The 24138-nt window shown below is 37.7% G+C and overlaps 1 protein-coding gene across 6 annotated transcripts in view; it reads left to right on the forward strand.

Annotated features, from left to right (window-relative positions):
* The window catches only part of LOC139764851 (uncharacterized), a 174082-nt gene that overhangs the window by 145315 nt on the left and 4629 nt on the right, over positions 1–24138 (forward strand). For 5 of the 6 annotated variants that reach the window (XM_071691853.1, XM_071691854.1, XM_071691852.1 and 2 more), the window contains 9 exons: positions 5600–5842; positions 5992–6189; positions 6649–6813; positions 7962–8240; positions 10365–10550; positions 19912–20055; positions 21862–22071; positions 22515–22736; positions 22916–23119. In XM_071691853.1, coding sequence (XP_071547954.1) covers positions 5600–5842; positions 5992–6189; positions 6649–6813; positions 7962–8240; positions 10365–10550; positions 19912–20055; positions 21862–22071; positions 22515–22736; positions 22916–23119 — 1851 coding nt within the window. Of the gene's footprint in view, positions 1–1421; positions 1461–5599; positions 5843–5991; positions 6190–6648; positions 6814–7961; positions 8241–10364; positions 10551–19911; positions 20056–21861; positions 22072–22514; positions 22737–22915; positions 23120–24138 lie in introns of all 6 variants that reach the window. The other variant, XM_071691856.1, reaches the window with a different exon arrangement.

Here is a 24138-nt window from a genome sequence, read left to right on the forward strand (position 1 = left end):
TTTTCTTATCAGCTGTTGTCTCCTCTTTGGAGTGTCTCATTGCCATTAATAGAATAGGATAGGTTTTCCATTCACTTTTTCAATTGAAATTCAACATCAGTATACTATACTCACTTTATATGATGTAGTGCTCTAAGGTATTTTCTTATCAGCTGTTGTGATGGATGGGGAGATGCCTTCTGCTTTACTGTCTTGTCTGTGTCTACAGATTAAGAAGTTAGGACACTGTAACTGTCCTCCCACAGATAGCCTCATCATGGACCATCAAGTCTCCTGGTATCTGTCTTTCCCAATACTCCTGTCCTTGATGCAGACCCACCTTCATTGGGAGCAACTCACCCTCCTCCCAACCAACTTAGGCACTTGCCTTCTTTACCTGGAAAATTTTTCTCAGTATATTTAGTAGCGTATTTACCTTATGTATTCATAGCACCTTATTCAAGGCATCTCTATCTCAACCATTACATACTTTTTGCAACTCCATGATGCCACTCAGAATTCACTCTCTCTCTCCAAGTAATTCTCACACAAATTCTTCAAAACAACCACCTGGTCTGCACACCGTCTCCTCTCCTGAAGCCAAATTGCTCCTCCCCAGTCACATGCTTTGTGTATACTGCCACCCATACACTTTACAAGGTTCACTTAGCATACTCATATCTGTATATGAGCATTCTCTTTTTTCCCCTTACCATTATACAAAGGCACTGTACATGCATTCTGCCATTCCTCATGCACCCACTTTAGATTTTACAAATGTTTAAAAGCCTGACTAACAATTCAGTATGACTATCCTCATTTTTCTTGAGAAGCTCAACATAAAACCATCCATTTTTGCTGCCTTACCACCCTCCGTCTTACAAAAAACTTTTATCACACCTTTCTTTTCACCATGACAGTCATCATGACTCACTCTACATGCTAACTCATCCCAGACACACCAAATCTTCCACAATATCATGTTACATTTAACAGTACTTCAGAATACATATTCCATCTCTGTTTTTATCTTTTCTTTGCCTGTTGCCTCTTCTCTGTCTACTAGCCCAACTTCCTATGCTTAGATATTCCTGTCTTGAAACCTACTGTTATGTGTATATTTTTTGATTCATGCTACTGTCATTATGATATGAATGACGTGGAGGAAGCATAAAATTATTATGCTAGACATAAGGTTTTGCAGTGTGTAAATAATGAAATTTGCCTGTTAGATATAGAACAATGATGCTGTTTTCATGAGGTTATATTTTGCTGACATTACATTTTAGCATGATAAAACTCATTTTAGCATGATTGATACGATCTTGAGTTAGCATGATGGGATGATGAAATGAGTGATCTTAACGATAGATTCACCTCTGTTTACTGGACATACAGAACTGTATGATCGGTATTTGCTCTTTTCCCATTTTGCTGCTAAGGAGCGAGCAACTGGCATGTACCAGAAGAATGTAGTAGAGGTAAGGGTCATAGGTTTTGCTTGTAGTAGAATTCAGTATTTACTTCCTTGTATTGGTACAGGGTAATAAATGCTGAATCATGATCTAAGATTTTATATATTATCTCCACAGCATGTAAGTATTGAATAACCAGCTGCAGAACCCAAAGTATTTACTCTAGAATTTTGCTAATGGGCTTGGTTTTCACTTATAGATTGTAGTTATTGCTTTCCTCCAAAAAAGATAAGTAATCTGGAAAGAGTAAAAGCTACCTCACCTCACTAAGGATACATAAGGGAGAAATTGCAATTATGGAAGCATATGTATCCGATTATTAAAACTAGAAGTCTATAATTCTCCTCCATTGTTACATGTTTTTCCTGTGTTGGGTTGCAGCAATACTTGAATATACTTAAATTGGGATCAGACTGCAGTGTATTCAAGATTGTGATGTCACAGATTAGGTCTCCATTATATGCTAAGAGTTAATCAAGCATATGATTTCTTTGCTAGCTGTTTGTGTTACTTGCTGACTAAGGAAGAACTTGATGCAGTCTAAAATAGTTCATTTTTCTGTAGCTGTTCCCTTCACATTGCTGACTGACATTGCTTGAAAATGTTTGCTAGATATTCCTGTTTGGGGTCAAAGTAATTGTGCTAAGTTTATTAGAGCTCAACTGCTCAAAAGAGTATCCATCCTTGCAAAAACCCTGTGTGTGGGCTTTGCTGTCATTGTCGTCAAAAATAGATATAACAATTTCCATTGTTTCCCACATCCAACTCTAGGGCAATTGGGCTTGTGAACTGATGTCCTTACCTTTATTAAACAGACTGCAGCCTTTGTTTCATCAAGAAAGATAGCTGGCTCAGTTTTACAGACTGTTAGGAGAAACAAAACCTTTGATGACACTTATTTTCCAGTCAGAATACTGTTGAGCACTAACATCACATTTCAAAACAGGTAAATTGCGTTTAGAAAATGTGTAGAAATCTTTCACAGCTTTCTTTGACTTAGTTAAAAATCTGAATTACTGAGAATAACTAAAAGTAATGATGCTCTATTGTTTAGAGTGCAAATCTGAGAGGTATATCATACTTTATAGTTTGAAAATTCTAGCAGGAATGGTTGCTGATCTGCACTTAAAAGTAGTTCCTGTGGGCATAACAGGCATTGAAGACTCTGTAAAGGGATTTTATTACTGTGGAACCTCAGTGCTCCTTTAGTGGGGTTCATGCAGCTTAAATGTTGTACTCCCTATCAGGAGCTGGAAAAATAATGGACTTTGGAGTGAGAAAGCCTTTAACTAGAGCTTATCCCCTTATATCCATTGATGATGGCACAGTCTTGGCAAAGGTGACTGTTAACTCGTGCTGTAACCACCTGCTGGCGGAATCGGAGAACACCTGAAATATGAAAACTTAAGTAGAAAAGTACAATGCTAGACAAAAGTGTAAACATCCAGTGGCCAAAAGTTATTAGATAAAAGATAAGAAACACTGTGGACTTTTCAGTGAAGAAATTTAGGAAGAGCATAGACACGTGCCTACAGAGTGTAACAGACCAGCCAGATTGTGATGGATGTGTAGGTCTCAGGCCGTGTCTTCCAGGAGCCAGACTGAACAAAGGAGCAACACAACAGGTTTGTCTCTGACTGAGCAAAGGGGAGTAAAAGACCTGAAAACCTCTGAAACTATCATAAGGCATAGATAAAGTCAGCTATAGTGGTTACTTTGACAGGCTGGGATTACCTAGCATGCATCCTTCAAACAAAGTAGGGGACAGAAATAGGATTGAAGAACAGTGTAAAGTTCAGGAAGTTTTTCATGGACTCCTTAAGGGGTATAATCCAGATTAACAAATTCAGACACCCAGTGGTAGTGTGCTGCACCTATAGAATTACAGTATGCCCTTCAGAGTACAATATTTTCTTTCTTCTTTGTTTCAGTTTTTGTACTTCTGCTTGTTTACACTTACTACTGTGTATTTTTGCTGAGGAATTTTCCATTCTTTTCACGACTCTTTCCGTCTAAGCATGTTATGTGGTTTCACTTTTGCATTTGCCAAACATACAGAATTTCCCAGCATGTGTTGAATATTGATGTTATGGTTTTGAAAAGTTTTTGTTGGTATACATATATTAGAATGTTTGATTAGGTCTTGGCATGTCACCCTGCCATGAATGCAGGAAAAGGGATACATGATTTTTATCAAGAAAGCTTTTTTCTTTTTTATACATTTGCCCTCATTTTGCCACATCCACTCTCTTGCTGTCATGTATAAAACTTTGAAAGCTGAGCCTCCATCCACAATTAGGCCCTGCAAAGCTTCTTGTATTCCATAATATTTTCTTTTCTCAATGCCTCTTCCCTTTTCACAAAGCCATCTTTTTTCTTCACTTGTTGCAGTAGCCATAATTTTTCTCATATTTTTAGGGCAACTGCTTCAGTTTTATGTTACTATAACTGCACTGTTTATGTCTAGCCCGCAAGAGTTAAGACTGAAGACTTTAACCTTTTGATAAAGTATTACTGGACAACAGAGAACACCAAAAATTTGCTCACCACTTTCAGCTTAGCTTCAGTTGACTTTTTCTCCACCATTTCCAGATATGTCCAGACAGAATTGTATAAGGATGTCTGGGTCTGACTCAAGTTTTGCTTGGCTTTTAATTGACAATTTTTTTTTTCATTATTGATTATCCTTAGATGGCTTAAGATCTTACTTATAAAGTTATTGGAACCTTTAGTGATACAATTTCTTTTTAACTTCATGAAATTATAGACTGATTTGGCAAATTAAGTAGTTACTTATTCTGATCATTTCTTTGAAATATGCATGGAACTACATACTATACAAGAAAGTACAAGAATTATTACTAAGGCTCAATCATCAGATCGTGACGCTATCTCACTAATGTGGGAAATGGTGAATATGTATGAAAAAAGAAATGCAGATAAGGAATGCTTTGAAGTTCCTTGCACATCATTTTCAATAAATAGTCTATCTCAGGTTCTATGTAAAGATATTTCCCTAATTGGAGATTCATAGATGATTTGTTAGATTTCAAGGCCGAAGTATGTAAAGATTAAATTAAGCGTAAACAGCATAAGAAATGAGTTATATACGATTTAATTGTATTAGTGAAACCATTTAAAAAGATTCTCCAATTCATGCCTCTTTTTTTCATGTTTAAACTTAGAGAAGCTGGAGAAATTCCTCTTTCATTATCATTACATTTGGAATCCATCTATACTCCCTTACTTTAGTTTCTATTTGTTAAGATATCTGTTACTCTTTTCCCATATTTTCACCTTTATTTTGGAGATCATACTTATAAGTAATGCTTTTCCATAATTCAAAGCTACCTCTCCTTTGTTTTATATACATTCAGTAATTTTTTCGTGCTAGATTGCCATTTCCCTCATTAGCAAGGTAGGGCTAGGAATAGACAAAGAAAGGTCACATCTGCTCATGTCCATTCTCTAGCTGTCATATGTAATGCACCAAAACCACAGCTCCCTCTCCAATAGCAAGCCCCACAGACCTTTTCATGGTTTACTCCATATGCTTCACATACCCTGGTTGAGTCCACCGACAGCTCCTCAACCCCAGTATACTGCAACGTTCCGATGTACTCTAACCTTTGCATGCTTTTCACCCTCCTGCATGTTCAGGCCCCAATTGCTCAAAATCTTTTTCACTTCATCTTTCCATCTTCATTTTGCTTTCTCTCTCTCTCTCTCTCTCTCTCAATTTTTTTTCATACTATTCGCCATTTCCCACGTCAGCGAGGTAGCATTAAGAACAGAGGACCGAGCCTTTGAGGGAAATCCTCACTTGGCCCCCTTCTCTGTTCCTTTATTTTGGAAAATTAAAAACGAGAGGGGAGGATTTCTAGTGCTCCCGGGGGGAGGGGGGGCGTCATTTCATGTGTGGCGGGGTGGCAGCAGGAATGGATGAAGGCAGCATGTATGAATATGTATGAATAAATATTTTGGATAATCTGTCATAGTGTTCATAAACTAGTACATACAGGCATTATGGTGTTTGGTGATTTTCAATATGGACTTGAAGAAAATGATAATTAATGCTTTTATCTTTCGTATTTTTCAAGACCTTTAATAGAATGTTTTTTTTGTTTTGTTTTGTTTTTTCACAGGTATGCAAACATGTATCAGGACGAGAGCATGTTGTGATCCAGACCAATTCCATTGAACTGGAGGACTGGGGCCGACTTTTGTATTCTCCTGATTGTATGTTAGAAGGCGTTGAGGTCATCTTAGACTTTGATGGCAGCTCGAAGGATAAACATGAGTCATTTTTCACATCCATGTCTTTCAATGAGAGTGTCAAGAGTGTGAAGCTTACATGTGTGGTTGGTGGTGACTTTGGTGAGACAGAGGTGAGGTTGCAAAGTTTTTCGTGTGTCATTTATAATGCCTAATGTTTGGATTTTCTTCTTTACCTACTGTTGGTTTGATGCAATTTATATACAAGTTGTGATTCAGATAACATTGACTGTTGTGTGATCAGATGTACTTTTTTCTGAAGGTTACAAGATTAGTGTCATATGTGCGAGCTGTTCTGACTAAACGCCGCTTGGAGTCCTTTGAGATTCAAGTGACATCACTAGAGGAAGCTACTGCTGAGATTCTTAGCCCTGTCGTGGAAATGATCTGTGATACACTACCAGAACTAGCTCAAGCTCTCAATAAACTAGTAGTTGCTCTGGAACTGGATGGAGAGCAGGTTAGTTTTGTTTGGATTTATCTTTAACATTTTTGTAAGATTATTAATGTTGAAGCCAATATTCCAAGATAACTGTATCAGTTGGTATTTTAAATGTATACCTAAGTTGATCTTTAGTTAATTACATGTATTTTTCTTCTGCAGTTTATTTGTAGTGCTTTAGTACTGTAGTTGTTTTAGAAAAGGGTGAGGTGCAGGTTTGTTTAGATATATATTTTTATTATTGAACCTTCATTTGTTCTTCAGGTGACAGTCTGATAGATATTCTTTGCACTTGAGAATATGTTATGTGACAGATACTCAGTCAGTTGGTAGATAGTCACTATCAGTTTATTAAATCTTATGTTTATACATTGAAAGAAGTGGATACTAATTAACATTGCTCATTGAGGAAAGGATTTTTTTTTATAAGATTAAAGTACAATCCAGAGAAAACATTACTGCATAATATCTCAATAGGTGATGCAGCTTTGCCAAGTTCTACAGATGGCTCCACAAGTGCGTGTACTCCACCTTCCTCATTTAGCTTGTGGATTGGATGGACTAAAAGCTGTTGCCCAGCTAGTGGAAAATAACCCACTGGTATCACTCAATCTTGCAGGTTCTCTGAGCTCTGGTACACCAGTAAGTATAAAGGATTATTTTACTGCTTTATTTTGCTGATTTTTGAGTTTATTGTATTTCATTATATTTTTGAGGTTGCTATTGCTTTATGATAACTTACACCCTTGATGTTCTGTAATGGGAGGCAAGAATGGTTATTCAGTCCCACAATCAAATTCAAGACTTCCTCATTCTCATTACTCATCATTTTACTCAAAATTTTAATTTCTGTGCTCTATTTGGAATATATCTTGTGAGACCTCTTTTGCAAGGAGTGAAGCAAGTGTTTCATACCCTGTGCTGTATTGCTACAAAAATGAGCTTTACTCATTAAACTTGCTCTCCCAAACTTTTGTGTTCATATACCTTTTCTCTTTTAAGTATGTTCACCTTTCTCACATAACTTTACCAAATGTGCATAGGCCTTCAGGCTTTTCCGATGATTCATCCTTTGGGTTGTCATGTGTGGCCACCAAGCATAACCTACAGTGTGCAGAGAATTCAGCTTTTGACAGGAAATTACATGTGTAGACTGATGTTCATAGCACCCTACTATGTAATAGTAGATTATTGTCCATAGGAATGAAAGAGTTAAAGAAAAGAACTGATCTTTTAAGCATATGCATTACTGGACATTGATATCATGAATAGGCTTGATTTTCAAAGATTTTGTAATTTTTAAGTCTGTTTTGGTATTTATAGTAAGTAAATGTTAACTTTCCAGGTAAAAGATTTACATATGATAAAACTATTATTTTCCTTGAATTTTGTTCATATTCTTTGATGCTTGCTGAAATTGACATTCCTCTGGTAAGAGCATTTGCAATTTATGTTTGTTCAGCCTCTAACTACAGAAGCTACCTTCTCATTTCTCCACATCACATCTTTGCTTTTAGTTTCATTCACATTGAAGAAACGATTTTTTGGACCTTTCATCATTCCACAAATCCTCATACACAAACTCTTATCCCATATGTATTTGTGTTGAACAATTCATCAGAACTATTCCCACTTTTTTTATGAAAAAAATTCTGCTCCTCCTCCCCTATTTGCTCCTCTCATTTTTTGCTTTTTTAACATTTTAATATGTTTATGTGATAGATTACTTATTCCTTTATTAATTCACTAATTTACATAATTAATATTAACATGAATGTTTGTTTTTCCAGGTGGATGAAAGGTCAACTGGAACTGGTGCTAGTACACCCTCTCCTACCCGGGAAGATGCTCCAGCCCCTCTTTCATTTTGGAGTTTTACTGATGCACAAGGCAACACACGGTCTGTCTTCAACTCGCTTCCACGGTCCTTTTACCAGTCACTTCCAAGACGGGGTAGACTGCATTCACTGTCAGCAGAAAAGAGAAATTCTGACACTACACTGCTGCAGAAGACGTCATTCCCTCCACCAGCATGCAGTCCATTACTACATGCTAATGGCTTTCATGAAGTAAGAAAGGTTTTCTGTTATATGATTTAAAGAACACTAATTGTAATACTGAGGCCATTATGTTTCTGCTAAATAGTGAATGTGGTGTATGGCTTTGATGAAGAAGACTGGGATTTCCCTCATCATTTTCAATTATAGGCATTCTTAAACTGCTTGATGATAGAGTGGCAGATATAGGGTGTTTTGGTCAGGTTGGTGTGCAAAATGAGAGGCTCAGGGAGAATAGTTTGGTTAAGAGAGAAGAGGTAGTGAAAGCTTTGGGTAAGATGAAATCCAGCAAGGCGGTGGGTTTGGATGCTATTGCAGTAGAATTTATTAAGAAAGGGGGTGACGATGTTGTAGATTGGTTGTTAAGGATATTCATTGTATGTGTGGATCATTGTGAACTGCCTGAGGATTGGTGGAGTGCATGCATAGTGCCATTGTACAAAGGCAAAGGGGATAAAGGTGAGTGTTCAAACTACAGTGGCATAAGTTTGTTGAGTATTCTTGGGAAATTATGTGGGAGGGTATTGATAGAGAAGGTGAAGACATGTCCAGAGTGTCAGATTGAGGAAGAGCAGTACGGTTTCCAAAGTGGTAGAGGATGTTTGGATCAGGTGTTTGCATTGAAGAATGTGTGAGAGAAATACTTAGAAAAACAGATGGATTTGTTTGTAGCATTTATGTATTTGGAGAAGGCATATGATAGGGTTGATAGAGATGCTTTGTGGAAGGTCTCAAGAGTATATGGTGTGGGAGGTAAGTTGCTAGAAGCAGTGAAAAGTTTTTATCGAGGATGTAAGGCATGTGTATGAGTAGGAAGAGAGAAGAGTGATTGATTCTCAGTGAATGTCAGTCTGTGGCAGGGGTGTGTGATATCCCCATGGTTGTTTAATTTGTTTATGGATGGGGTGGTTAGGGAGGTAGGTGCAAGAGTCTGTTGGGGATGAGAGGGCCTGGGAAGTGAGTCAGTTGTTGTTCACTGATGATACAGCTCTGTTGGCTGATTCAAGTGTGAAACTGCAGAAGTTGGTGACTGAGCTTGGAAAAGTATGGGAAAGGAGAAAGTTGAGAGTAAATGTGAATGAGAGCAAGGTTATTAGATTCATTAGGGTTGAGGGACAAATTGATTGGGATGCAAGTCTGAATGGAGAAAAATCAGAGAAGTGATGTATTTTAGATTTTAGATATCTGGGAGTGACCTTAGCAGTAAATGGAATTTGGAAGTGGAAGTGGGTCATAGGCGTGGGGGAGGGGGCGAAGGTTCTGGGAGCAATGAAGAATGTGTAGAAGGGGAGAACGTTATCTCAGAGAGCAAAAACGGGTATGTTTGAAGGAATAGTAGTTGGTTTTGGTACATCGTACCTGACAGCTAGAGACTGAGTGTGAACGAATGTGGCCTTTGTTGTCTTTTCCTAGTGCTACCTCACACACATGTTGGGGGAGGAGGTCGTCACTTCATGTGTGGCGGAGTGGCAACGGGAATGAATAAAGGCCGCAAGTATGAATTATGTACATATGTATATATGTATATGTCTTTGTATGTATATATATGTATATGTTGAAATGTATAGGTCTGTATATCTGCATGCGTGGATGTGTATGTACATACATGTGTATTTGGGTGGGTTGGGCCATTCTTTCATCTGTTTCCTTGCGCGACCTCGCTAACGCAGGGAGACAGCGACAAAGTATAATAAATATATAAAATGAATATGTGTGTGTATGTGTGTGGAAGCAGGGACTGGAAATCCTCCCCTCCCGTTTTTTAACTTCAGGAACAGAGAAGGGGGCCAAGTAAGGATATTCCCTCTAAGGCTCAGTCCTTGGTTCTTGGTGCTACCTCACTGACATGGGAAATGGCAACTATGTATGAAAAAAAAAAGATATGTGTGTTTGTGTGTGTGTATTAGTGGATGGGCCATTCTTTGTCTGTTTCCTGATGCTCCCTCACTGGCACGGGAAACCGCAGTTAAGAGTGATAATGATAAATAAATATATATAAAGTCTAGCATTTTGAAATGTATGTGAAAACTTCTTGTATTGGCATATTTACTTCGTTACCCATTAACAGCTGAAATTGTAACTTGCAAATTTTGATTCCATTGGATCTCATAATAGTTGAGTAAATCATCTTTGCAGATCTTCTCAGCATTCCGCAATCCAGCTTCTAAGGTGTGTCATTTGAATATCAGCAAATGCACAATGGGGGCAGAGGACCTGGTGTGCCTTGGGGAAACTGTTCGCTTCACCAAGTGTCTCTCATCTTTAAGAATGGAAGGACTGTCTAGAATGGCAGAAATTATCCCAGTCCTCATAGCATTGCAGGTGCTTATGATGTTTTTACAGATCTCTGGAACTGAAGTGATTATGAACATGTTTGACTAATGGATTTATTGCCCTTGATTTGTTTTGTTAGAGTACCAAAAAGTCATTTTTGTGTTTTAGGTATTTTCTTTATAATGTTAGTTTTAAATTTAGGCTCAACATGTATTTAATGGATATGTTACAAGTTGTTGGACTTAAAGTGGCATGATTGTTATGAAAAGCTGTTTAATTGCAAATATGTGAACTTTAGACTTTTAAGAAAATCAGATTAGAAGATTTAGGATGAGATTATTAGTTGCACAGCACAAAAGGAGAGGAGGTTAAGATGCATTTTGAAAACTTGAGAGTGTGGATGGAAAGGAAAGCTTGTTGTGATGGATGAATTGTCAGGATGGTTCAGTGATTCTAGAGCAAACAAAGAACAGTTAAAGGATTAATGGAATATGTGTATTGTTTGGTAAAGTTTTGTAAATTCTTGCTTCTTACTGCTGGCAAAGGTAAATATAACTATATCTATGAAGTAAATGAAGAATGAGGTTTTTAAGGATGAGTGATATATTTAGTATGAAAGGAGTTAAGATAACTGATTAAAGAATGAAGATTGAAAAGGATGTATGACAAGGAAACCAGCTGAAAGTTCACTGATAAAATTAGCATGGCCATGTATGATGTATATCACCAAAAGTATGTTTGGAAGATTATGGCAATGAAGAAACTGTTAGGATCAAGGGATATTTCATTTGATGATCCCTGGAAACGCAGTTGCAGTTTGTTTGTGAGATAAAAAGTGAGAATATGCATAGAAACATGTCTTTTTTGATGGATCAACATAACTTACAAAATTAGTACCTGCTACAGTTGGAGTGTAAAAGACTGCTTACTCAGAGGTTTGAATCATCTTGATTTACAAAGAGAAAAGATTGCAACATTTTAAGCATAGAAGACTTTACTTTATCTTAGCTTCAGTTAATTTAGACCATATGTAAATGGTGTAAGGACTGTCTGTACATGAACCTTTCAAGTTCATGAAAATTAGGTTTAAGTGGAATAGATAAAAAAAAACAAACAATGGTGGTTCCCAAGATTGCAAATTGGTTCACCTATGGGGCTTATTGGACCATACGTTTTTTCTACCTAAAGGAAACATAGCCAGACACCATTATCAAAAAATTATTTTAAGAATTGTTCCAAGCTTGCAGAAACATACGGACCCTATGCTATCTATCAGCCTTTCATTTACTGTATAAGACACCATTATGGTCAGCACAAGAAGCAGAGCTTTATATTTTTACTAATTGAATAATAATTCATTATGTTGGTGTGATTCTGGAATCTGACTAGAATTTTAGGATTAAGGCTCTTGATTTTATGATCATAGGCCACTTCATTATGCCTAATGGTGGATTATGTTAGTGGGTTTGCTGTGATTAGTTTTACAGTAACTACACCAGCATGCAAGTGTGATATTGTTTTGCCATCAGGAGATGAGTTTGATATTGTGGTCTTTATTAGCATCAGTCCTTTGAATTCCATCATAATCAAATTTTTCTTGGTTGTGAGTGTTGCTTTGCCCTTGCTAGAGTTAGGACTATAGCACTCAAATATGTTCACCAGTGTTTAAGACCTTTCAGTCTTCCAAACATTTTCGTAAATGCATTCAAGCCTTAAGATAGCATTCCATCTACCATTGGTCATGCAGTAGGGATAATATTCACGAGCTTATTTAAGTCATTGCAGATTGACTCACTTTGTACAATAAGTCAGATTTTTCTGTTTAACATTGTACAATAAGCTGGATTTTTCTACACAATTTATATTTTCTCATTGCTGGTTATCTTCAGTTAAGATACAGTTATTTTGGGTTCTTATTGTTTGATTGGCATTCTGCCAGTCCTTGGGCACTTCAGGTAAGCTGAAAACTGTAACAAACCAATCAGCAATGCAGCTGAGATTCTGTTATTTTTGTTGCTTTGCTAACCTTCATTTAATGCAAGACATTAACCACCTCTTCTCTTTTCATCAGCTCACTAACCATGACTCTCTTTTGCTTCACATATCTTCATGCCCTAAACACCTGACTTCTGTTATGCTATAATCCAACACATTTAAGAATCCCTCAAAATACTCATTCTTCTCCTCTTCACCCCTTTTTAACCTTTTACCACATTTCCATCTGCCTCCTTTGCTGATGCCCCCATTTTTTCCTTTATTCTCCTTACACTATATACTTATTCTCCTTGAAATTTTCTGATACTCTCACCCAAAAATTTGCTAGGATATTTATTTTATTTATCCCTGGGGATAGGGGATTAAGAGTACTTCCCACGTATTCCCTGCGTGTCGTGGAAGGCGACTAAAAGGGGAGGGAGCGGGGGGCTGGAAATCCTCCCCTCTCATTTTTTTTTAAATTTTCCAAAAGAAGGAACAGAGGGGGCCAGGTGAGGATATTCCAAAAAAGGCCCAGTCCTCTGTTCTTGGCGCTACCTCGCTGACGCGGGAAATGGCGAATAGTTTAAAAGAAAGAAAGAAAGATTTATTTCATTAATTTCTGGTTCACTTTGACACTTTTAAAAGTGATCTTGTTGTTCTGATTGCTGTAAATTAGATTTGTTTATTTACACTCTTGCTCCAGACTGTGGCATTACTAGCTTTCTTGTTGCTTATTTTTTCTTATATTTTCAGAAGTTTCCTGTGGTTCACTATTTTTGCTTATTATGTGGATTCCTAATGGTTTGATTTCTTGCTTTTTGTGTTAGGAGCTTGGAATTACTATGGTGGACATCATACTTTAGTGATATTTAGTTTGTTATGATCTTTAAAATGTCACTTCTGTTTCTGGGTAATATTCATTCTTTGTGTTCCTTGGTTCACTTTACTAAAGCACATTTTTAGGAAATTTTATTGTTCAAGTCATGGTATGTCAGATTTATTTGTGTATATTCAAGCACTATCTTGTGATATCACTTTCGTTCCTGTAGTATTTGTCTTCATATTGTTTCAAAGATCAATGTTTGTTCATTAAGGTCTTTTCTTTACATAGATTTGTTGGAGGATCCATGGCTATTCAGATAAACTTCTTTTTTTAAAGCATCTTCTATGCATGTAATACCTTTGCTTGCATGGCAGAAATGAAGGAGGATGGTGCAAGAGTTCAGCACTGCCAATTTTTATCTGATCCTCCACCCAGATAGCTAATATATTTTTTAACCTTTCTTGTCATTGGATTCCTTTCTTAAAATAATCTTGCCTGAGAATAAGCTCAACTATGAGAGCTTATAAATTTGTCATTGTCCATCTGGATTGAAAGTGATGTAGTTAAAAACCTCATACAATAACCATCAGGTGCTTATGGGCAAGCAGTAGGTTGCCCATGATTCTTTGCAGTACTCACAGTATAAGATGCAGAATGCTCATAATGTTTATGTTTAACTTTCGAGATGTGAACTGTGTTTTGTACATATTTATTTTTGTTGCTAAAAAGTAAATTGTTTATATATGGAAATGTAGTTATAACTAGTGAATCTTGCTTATAATTTTGTTTTCATACCTGATTGCCATTTCCCACATTAATGAGGTAGCATTAGGAGCAGACAAAGAAAGAACACATTCACTCACATTCATTCTCCAGCTGTCATGTGCAGTGCTCCAAAACCACAACTCCCTGTCCACAATCAGGCCCGACAGACTTTTCTATGGTTTACCCAGGATGCTTCGCATGCCCTGGTTTGGTTTATTAACAGCACATCATATATCATATCTTTTCTATTCACTCTTTCATTTGCATGCCTTTTACCCTCCTGCCTGTTCAAACCCTGATTACTCAAAATCTTTTTCACTCCATCCTTCCATCTGCAGTTTATTCTCCCCTTCTCCTTGTTCCCTCCTTTTCTGACACATATATCCTGTTTGCTAACCTTTCTTCACTCATTCTCCCTATATGTCAAAACCATTTCAGCATACCCTCTTCAGCTCTCAATCACACTCTTTTTATTACCACATTCTAACTATTATCACTTACACAATCAAAACCTCCTCCACACATCCTCATAGCCCATGCCTTGCATATTTGTAATATCTTTGGGACTATGATACCTTCAAACGTAACCATTTTTGCCCTCCCATATATATATAGAATACTTCCCACGTATTCCCTGCATGTCGTAGGTGACTAAAAGGGAAGGGAGCGGGGGTCTGGAAATCCTCCCCTCTCGTTTTTTTTAATTTTCCAAAAGAAGGGACAGAGAAGGGGGCTAGGTGAGGATATTCCCTCAAAGGTCCAGTACTCTGTTCTTAACGCAACCTCGCTAACGCGGGAGATGGCAAATAGTATGAAAAAAAAATATATATATATTTATTTTTTTTTATTTATTTTGCTTTGTCGCTGTCTCCCGCGTTAGCAAGGTAGCGCAAGGAAACAGATGAAAGAATGGCCCAACCCACCCACATACACATGTATATACATACACGTCCACACATGCAAATATACATACCTATACATCTCAATGTATACATATATATACACACACAGACATATACATATATACACATGTACATGATTCATACTGTCTGCCTTTATTTATTCCCCTTGCCACCTCGCCACGCATGGAATAACAACCCCCTCCCCCCTCATGTGTGCGGGGTAGCTCTAGGAAAAGACAACAAAGGCCCCATTCATTCACACTCAGTCTCTAGCTGTCATGTAATAATGCACCGAAACCACAGCTCCCTTTCCACATCCAGGCCCTACAGAACTTTCCATGGTTTACCCCAGACGCTTCACATGCCCTGGTTTAATCCACTGACAGCACGTCAACCCCAGGTATACCACATCGATCCAATTCACTCTATTCCTTGCCCTCCTTTCACCCTCCTGCATGTACAGGCCCCGATCACACAAAATCTTTTTCACTCCATCTTTCCACTTCCAATTTGGTCTCCCACTTCTCCTCGTTCCCTCCACCTCCGACACATATATCCTCTTGGTCAATCTATCCTCACTCATTCTCTCCATGTGCCCAAACCATTTCAAAACACCCTCTTCTGCTCTCTCAACCACGCTCTTTTTATTTCCACACATCTCTCTTACCCTTACGTTACTTACTTGATCAAACCACCTCACACCACACATTGTCCTCAAACATCTCATTTCCAGCACATCCACCCTCCTGCGCACAACTCTATCCATAGCCCACGCCTCGCAACCATACAACATTGTTGGAACCACTATTCCTTCAAACATACCCATTTTTGCTTTCCGAGATAATGTTCTCGACTTCCACACATTCTTCAAGGCTCCCAGGATTTTCGCCCCCTCCCCCACCCTATGATCCACTTCCGCTTCCATGGTTCCATCCGCTGCCAGATCCACTCCCAGATATCTAAAACACTTTACTTCCTCCAGTTTTTCTCCATTCAAACTTACCTCCCAATTGACTTGACCCTCAACCCTACTGTACCTAATAACCTTGCTCTTATTCACATTTACTCTTCACTTTCTTCTTTCACACACTCCACCAAACTCAGTCACCAGCTTCTGCAGTTTCTCACATGAATCAGCCACCAGCGCTGTATCATCAGCGAACAACAACTGACTCACTTCCCAAGCTCTCTCATCCAGAACAGACTTCATACTTGCCCCTCTTTCCAAAACTCTTGCATTCACCTCCTTAACAACCCCATCCATAAACAAATTAAACAACCATGGAGACATCACACACCCCTGCCGCAAACCTACATTCGCTGAGAACCAATCACTTTCCTCTCTTCCTACACGTACACATGCCTTACATCCTCGATAAAAACTTTTCACTGCTTCTAACAACTTGCCTCCCACACCATATATTCTTAATACCTTCCACAGAGCATCTCTATCAACTCAATCATATGCCTTCTGCAGATCCATAAATGCTACATACAAATCCATTTGCTTTTCTAAGTATTTCTCACATACATTCTTCAAAGCAAACACCTGATCCACACATCCTCTACCACTTCTGAAACCACACTGCTCTTCCCCAATCTGATGCTCTGTACATGCCTTCACCCTCTCAACCAATACCCTCCCATATAATTTACCAGGAATACTCAACAAACTTATACCTCTGAACTTTGAGCACTCACTCTTATCCCCTTTGCCTTTGTACAATGGCACTATGCACGCATTCCGCCAATCCTCAGGCACCTCACCATGAGTCATACATACATTAAATAACCTTACCAACCAGTCAATAATACAGTCACCCCCTTTTTTAATAAATTCCACTGCAATACCATCCAAACCTGCTGCCTTGCCGGCTTTCATCTTCCGCAAAGCCTTTACTACCTCTTCTCTGTTTACCAAATCATTTTCCCTAACCCTCTCACTTTGCACACCACCTCGACCAAAACACCCTATATCTGCCACTCTATCATCAAAAACATTCAACCTATAGGTTAGTTATATATCTTTAATATGATACTGCAGAATATAAACTGGTACATCAGAGACGGTATGATAGGCAAAATTATTAGATTTATCACTAAAGCTGTTCAAGAAGATATTGAAATAGATTGTGAGAATGCTCGCAGCACAGGTGACTCATAAAGCTGAGGGGGTTAATAATCTTTACGTTGTCTATTGTCTTTGTTGACAATCAGCTGTAAAGTGAACAAGATTTTGTTATTAGTGGCCTGATATTAGTAACCCATATTTTTTTCAGGAGGTATGATGCTCTTCCTCTTTATGCTCTTCCAGTAGGCCAAGAGGGACATAATCTCAAGATGGAGTGAGTAAGCATTGTAGAATAGTCTTTTCTTACAGATCCAAGATTTGTCTCTGGCCTTTTTTTTGTGGACCCAAAGATTTGGTATGTGAGATACCACATTCGTATGGCTGTTTTACTTAATTTTAAAGTCCTTCAAGGACTGGTCCACCTCCTCCTCAGTATTTTTTGTGTTGTCCTCTGTTCTTCAAAAAGAAAAGACATGCTTTGAGATCTTTTCTACATTTTAAGAGGACACTCACTCCCATGGAGTCTTTTCTTGTATTCACCCCTTTGGTAAGTGTTTGTTGACTCTTCAGTGCTTAGGGTTCACTTTCTTGTGATAAGAGTGATGTAGCTTGTAATGTAAGAGGCTGCAAGAAGATGGTGGGTTGTCAGGCATTCACCAGTGTGGTGCTTTTTTTTGAAATGATGAATTAATGGCATCTGGCAGTGTTTCCCTGAGTTTGACAGGAATTATGATCCAATTAGTCCCAGCAGTGGACCCATTGGAACTTCTGGGAATAGCATCCTCGCCAAAATGAAGAAAAGAATTTGAACTCAAAGCAGGTTTGTTCCCCAATTTTGACAATTATGTTAGCTCTCTTATTCCACAAGAAGATAATATGGATGATAAATTGTTGTGGGAATGTGATGATTTTTAACAATGAAACAAAGACCTCAGTGAACAAGTATGAAAAATGTTACCATTAGTAATGTTGTTCTTTTTCATACATTCTCGCTGTTTCCCATGCAAGCAAGGTAGTGTTCAGAACAAATGACTAAGCCATAGAAAATAAAAGATGCTCATTTGTTTCTTTCCATTGTTCCTCTTTTGGAAAATGATATAGAAGGGAAAGTTTTCCTGGCCTTCCCTCTCACCCTTTGGAAAATTGATGTACCATTTGTAGGCTTAAAGAAGTGTATGATTAAAAGTGCATAGGAAAGGGTTTTAATTGATATTCCTAGATGTCTATGTGAGTGCTGTTAAAAGCATTTATGGTGGAAGAAGATTCAGGTAATGTTGGGATACAATAATGACATTTAATGTCACCATGTTTTTATATATTTTGATAAAAGCATCAGTATATGTAAGATGAAAGGTGTAATAGTGCTGTAAACAACTGGACTGTGATAGAATAGAAAGGAAGTTGCTCCCCTTATCCTCAACCCCAAGTCCTTCCTTTATTACGGCACGTTATTTGCCAATGCCCTATCAGTCCCTGTTAAAAATGAATGTTGAAATACAAGGGCAAAGTTAATATTATTAAAAAAGATTATCTGTTAGTATGGTTTCATTTTAGATTGATTAAGATATGTTCATGAGTTTAAGAATTTGGAGGTAATGATCAAAAAAATGGCAGGGGGGGAAAAGCTGAAGCTGAGCCATATAACGAAGAAATTGAGATGCAATGAGAACTCAAATGAATGAAAAAAATGTTATAATTAGAATGTGTAAAGTATCTGTACGATGGGAGTCCTTGATTTGCTTCGTAACTCATAGGTAAACTTTCATTTTCCTGGAACCAGATAGGTCAAAGTTATAATGTTTCTGGTGTTGTTGGAGTTATAAGAAAAGAGGAAGAATTGAGATGTATGCATAGATGTAAGCCTTTTAGATATAGTGGCCATATAGGATGCATAGCAGGTGATAGATGTAGATTTGTTTCGGTGAAGGTATGTAGAGAAAGGGTAGAAATTAAGAGAAATGGACAGGGCTAAAGATACATGAGATGATGTGACAATAAGGATTTTTTTTTTTATCATGTATGATAGAATGTTTTGTTTATAAAGGCTGAGTTGTAATTTGAGATTGGAGTTTTATTTGATGAGCCAGTTTGTTCTAAGTTAATATTGCACTGTATTGTGATGCATCTAAACTAAATTTAAGGCAATTAACATGATATTTTATGGGCATTAGTATATAGTATATAACTGTTTATACATTCTTTTTTAACGTACTTGATCGCTGTTTCCTGCATTATTGAGGTAGCACCTGGAACAGATGAAGAAAGGCTGCGTCCACTCACATCCATTCTCTTCTCTGTCAAGTGTAATGCACCAAAACTACAGCTCCATATTTACAGACCTTTCCATGCTTTATCCCTTATTCTTCACATACATTATGCTTATTAGTATTATGATAGCAGAAATACTGTCAGATTTCTTGTTTTTCTGTGTTAATGATTAGGAGTAAATTGATTATAACTAGAAATCAGATATATTAAGAAGACTAAGCTAAAACCTTTATTAAAAAGATAAAACCTTTATCAAAATCTTATTTTCATATGGATTTGTAATGATTATTCACATTGAAAAACTCACTAATGATTATTTTTGTTAGTGTACCAGTTTAGCCATGTTACAATATTATATCACTACTGTACAAAGAACTAGCATGAAAGATTTTTATCTCAATTTTTTTTATTCCAATAGAATTTTAGTTCACTATGTTTTGTCATGGAAAGGTTACAGGTTTAGTCATGGTCACATGTACCATGATGAAGAGCTGGTTATATTTTCAGATGTGTTTTGCTGAACAATGTTTGGATGACCAACATTCAAGCTTCAAAAGTTATTGGAATGTTTGGTTAAAGTTCAATTTTTTTTTTCATTTCCAGGAGAATACCAGTCTGCAGCTTCTTGACCTAACATCTCCTCATATACTCTTGGGGGATGCTGCTCTTCAAGTCACACTTAGTGCCCTTTCCAAAAACAAGTCCTTAAGATTTGTTGTCTTAAATGGATGGACCATTCAAGTTGAGGCAAGTTTGTCAGCTAATTTTAAGATGAAGATTTTGATTATAGTGACAGATTTTCCTTAGAAGTAACATCAACAAATTTCATCAGAACAAGGCAAACAGCTGTCTTAAAGGTATAGAATTAAGGCTTTGAAACAAGCTTAGTTACTTCCAAGACTCGATAAGTTTCACAGTAAACATTTGATATGGACAGCACCTCTGTACTATATAGACATGAGCGGAGGAAAATTTGTAGAGATTTTCCTTCAGCATCTAAAATTTTTATGTTGCTGCTGAAAATGTTGGTATTAGAAAAGACAGGTTGACTGGAAGAATTCCATTTGGTATCCACTATATACAAAGGCTTAATCAAGAGGGATTATTAGGAGAATGTAATTGAAAACATGAGTAGATAAGGACAGTGTGTTTCAAGAAAGTACTTTAGAACGTAGTTACGTCATACAGGTGGGTTGTTTAGGGAGGCTGGAGTTAAAATTTAGGTTAATGATTTCCATGCTCACACAGATTCAAGACACAAACCTTTCTTATTGTCATCATCCAGCCAAACAGACTTTCTCAGCACCTACACAATGAAACAAAGATCCTCTGAATATATTCTCACTTCATCATGCTCAGCACTCAATTTTTTTCAACAGTACAAGACCGTCTCATCCAAATCACTCAATAACTAGTCTCCAACCCCCAAAAGGAATAAAAGACTTAGTTCCTAATGCTTCTGCAACCTTTCCTAATGCTTCTGCAACCTTTAATCACAGGGTCCCCACACCTTAAATGAAAACAATGCTGACAAAGCACATACAAACTGAAATGACCTGACAGGCACTAAACACCAAAACCACACTCCTTAGATAAGCACTCCTTTTTTGATAGTTTTTCATAGTTTCCCATGTGAGTGATATAGCTCCAGGGACAGCCAAAGAATGGCTGCATTTGCTCATATCCACTTTCTAGCAGATGTATGATGCACCAAAACCAGAGCCACAGAGACCTTTTTATGGTTCCCACTGACTGTTTCATACACCCTGGTTCTCAGTCCATGTCCTTCAGGTCCTCTTCATTCACACTCACAACTCATTAACTTATTTTTTCACATATACTGTATTCAGAACTTCCTCTTTTCATGCACTTTCCTAGACTCAGTCACCAGCTTCTAGAGATTTTCTCTCAAGTCTGTCACCAGAGCCTTGCCATCTGCAAATGGCTATTGACTCACCTTTTAGGCATCTTTACTTACCTCCCTCTCTACCCAGTCCATGAACAGATTAAACAGCCTTGGCAGTATGGTGCACCTTGATGAAAACCTACTTTCACCTGAAAGCACCCACCCCTCCTCCCTTTCTACTGATGCATATGCTGTACTCTCTGTTTAAACTTCCTCACTACATTTAGTAGCTTTTCTTTCATGCTGTTTATTTATAGCACCTTCCACAAAGCTTTTCTTTCATCCCTTTCATATGCTTTATCCAGGTCTTTAAATGCCACTTATAAATCCATCTCTTTCTCCTTATATTTATCATACAAATTCTTCTAAGGAAATGCCTGGCCCACACAGCCTCTGCAACTCATGAGGCCACATTTATCCCTCTCAGTCAGTTGCTTTGTGTACGTCATCCTCACTAAGTCAACCTATACATCATACCAGGTGCACTCAACAGACTTTTACCACATTAATATGGATAACCATGTTCACTTAGTTCCACTATATGTGAGGGGAGGGTATGTATGAATGTTTTCTGAGGCATTAGGCCTTTGATTCACCTCATGTGAATAGGAATATTGTTATAAACTGTTATCATTTCTTTTTTACAGAGTGAACGATCTCTTAGAGAACTGATTCAGTTCCTAACTGTGACTGAACTACAACACCTTGATTTAGGCAGTTGTCAGGTTTTGGTCACAGTGCATGATGGATCTTTGGCTCGTCTGTCTCGGCAGGATGATGTGATAGCAGCACTCCAAGAAGGAGTTCCACCACTACAAAATAACACCTTAGCATTTTTGAATCTAGATAATTTTGAGGTATGTTACATTTGTTGATGAAATATACATCTTTTGTTAGCTTTTATATCATGATAAAAATTTTGCTATATTGCTGTGGGAAAGTAGATAATGATTAGAAATAAGATAATCTTCTCTCTATGGTTCATCTTTTTACCTCACTCATACTGTATCCACTTAATTTTCTGTCACACATGTTTAGACTTCACACTGTATCACAGGCATCACAGTGGGACTGGCTTATCTGGACAGTAATGGACCAAAAGACAGCGGTGTAGCATACTTTCAAACTTTGTTGCACAGTTCTTTTTATAAATCCTTCACTTTTCAAACCCATCCATTGGCTACAAACCATACAACATTTTATTTGTCTTTGGTTAGGGATGAATTTTGGTTCACTTGGGATGAATGCAAAAATATAATACAAAATGAGTCTGTAAGGCCAGTATTTTCCTCATTTTCAGGTGACTTTGAACAACAAGGTTGTACTAAGGGGACCACAGCTATTATTCCTGCTCAGGCACTTCCCAAAGCTTGTTGATGTTTCTTTGACATCCAGTCTTGGGGCTGATGTTATTGATGATGCTACAACTCACAGGCTGTTTTCACTTTTGCCGGGATCGTTTCCTTTCTTGAGAAGATTAACATTAGGTGGTTGGGTGTTTTCTTTGGACAACTGTGAAAAGGTAGGATATATTTCAAGGGTGAAATAAAGTACAGAATTCAGATTCATTTGAAAGTATTTCATCTTGTAATGTAATATTATGAAATCTCATGTTCACTGCATAAGAAAATTATCATGAGTGTTATCTTTAAAGATATGTGTAGAAACCACTTTGTCTGAAATTGCAATATATGTTTTCAGGTGATGCGTGCTGCAGGTAAACAGCTCCGTGGAAGTCAGTTACGGGAAGTGTTGTTGGGTGGGGTAGAAGTACGAGAGTCTAGTGGAAAACCTGGTATGGAACACACACTTCTCCAGGCTCTCACCTCTAACCTCCATCACCTCTCACTCCTTTCTCTTGCTGGACTAAAACTTTCTCCAACTCAGGCAGCTCTGTTTGGCAAGGTAAATGTATGAAAAGAAATTTAGCTAGCTTTAGGTTAGGGGATGGAGAGGTTGCATGTGTAACCACATTGAACGAAATTTTTCCATTGCAATTCCACCTCAACATTATTAGTAAACAGTTCTTTGTGACAGTTGTGACCCCAGTCATCTAAACCACTACATAACTAGTCCTCAACCCCCATGCAGAAATGAATACCTCACCCATAAATATACATACTTCCTGCCCTAGGAGTCCTTTGTCTCTTCTAAAGGACTCCTGGAGCACTCTAGAAACCAGCCATGTCAACCTGAAGGACCGCAAGTCATAAAGTTTAGTGATGCATGCTTGTGTGTGTCTGTCATGAAGTGTGGGGCAGTTGAGCTGTAAGTGTTTGGTATCTTTATTGTGGTAGTTGCATTGTAGGCATATAGGATCTTGGTGTTTGTTGAATCAATGATGGTAGTGTTGTAGGGATGAATGATGTCTAAGGCAAAGATTTGAAAGTGTAACTCATTATGAACGGGGTGAGTGGATTCATATTGGTGTATGTCTTATGAGGTGGAGTTTGGAGGATGGTTTTTTTAGTGCTTTTTGGGTCATTTTGATGTGTATGTGCTTTGTCAGTGTTATATTTGATGGGCTGGGAGGAACTAGGTTGCTGAGGTGTAAGGCAGGGGAAAGTTTTTTATTTGTATTTGGGGTTGCTGGTTAATTTTGGAATAGTTAGATGGGAGGGGTCTTGAGCTGTTGCAAAGAATTGAGGGGCAAGTATGTGTGAGGTAGAATCAGTGTAGAATCATTTTAGGTGGATCTTTGTGTTTCATGGTGTTAACATACATTAGAATTGTAATAACCTTGTCCACTGTTATCCATGATATTGATGGTGCAGCAACTTTTTGATGGATTTTACTGTTATATATACTGCATTTTTGTATATCTCTTTCTGTAAGGATAGAATCTTTTTTAATGCTACTTGAGGAATAGTATTTTGCAAGTATGGAGACCAAATTTAATTGTCATGTTGGAGGGCTAAAGTTGT

This window comes from Panulirus ornatus, chromosome 51 (assembly GCF_036320965.1).
Source record: "Panulirus ornatus isolate Po-2019 chromosome 51, ASM3632096v1, whole genome shotgun sequence".
Lineage (NCBI taxonomy): Eukaryota > Metazoa > Arthropoda > Malacostraca > Decapoda > Palinuridae > Panulirus > Panulirus ornatus.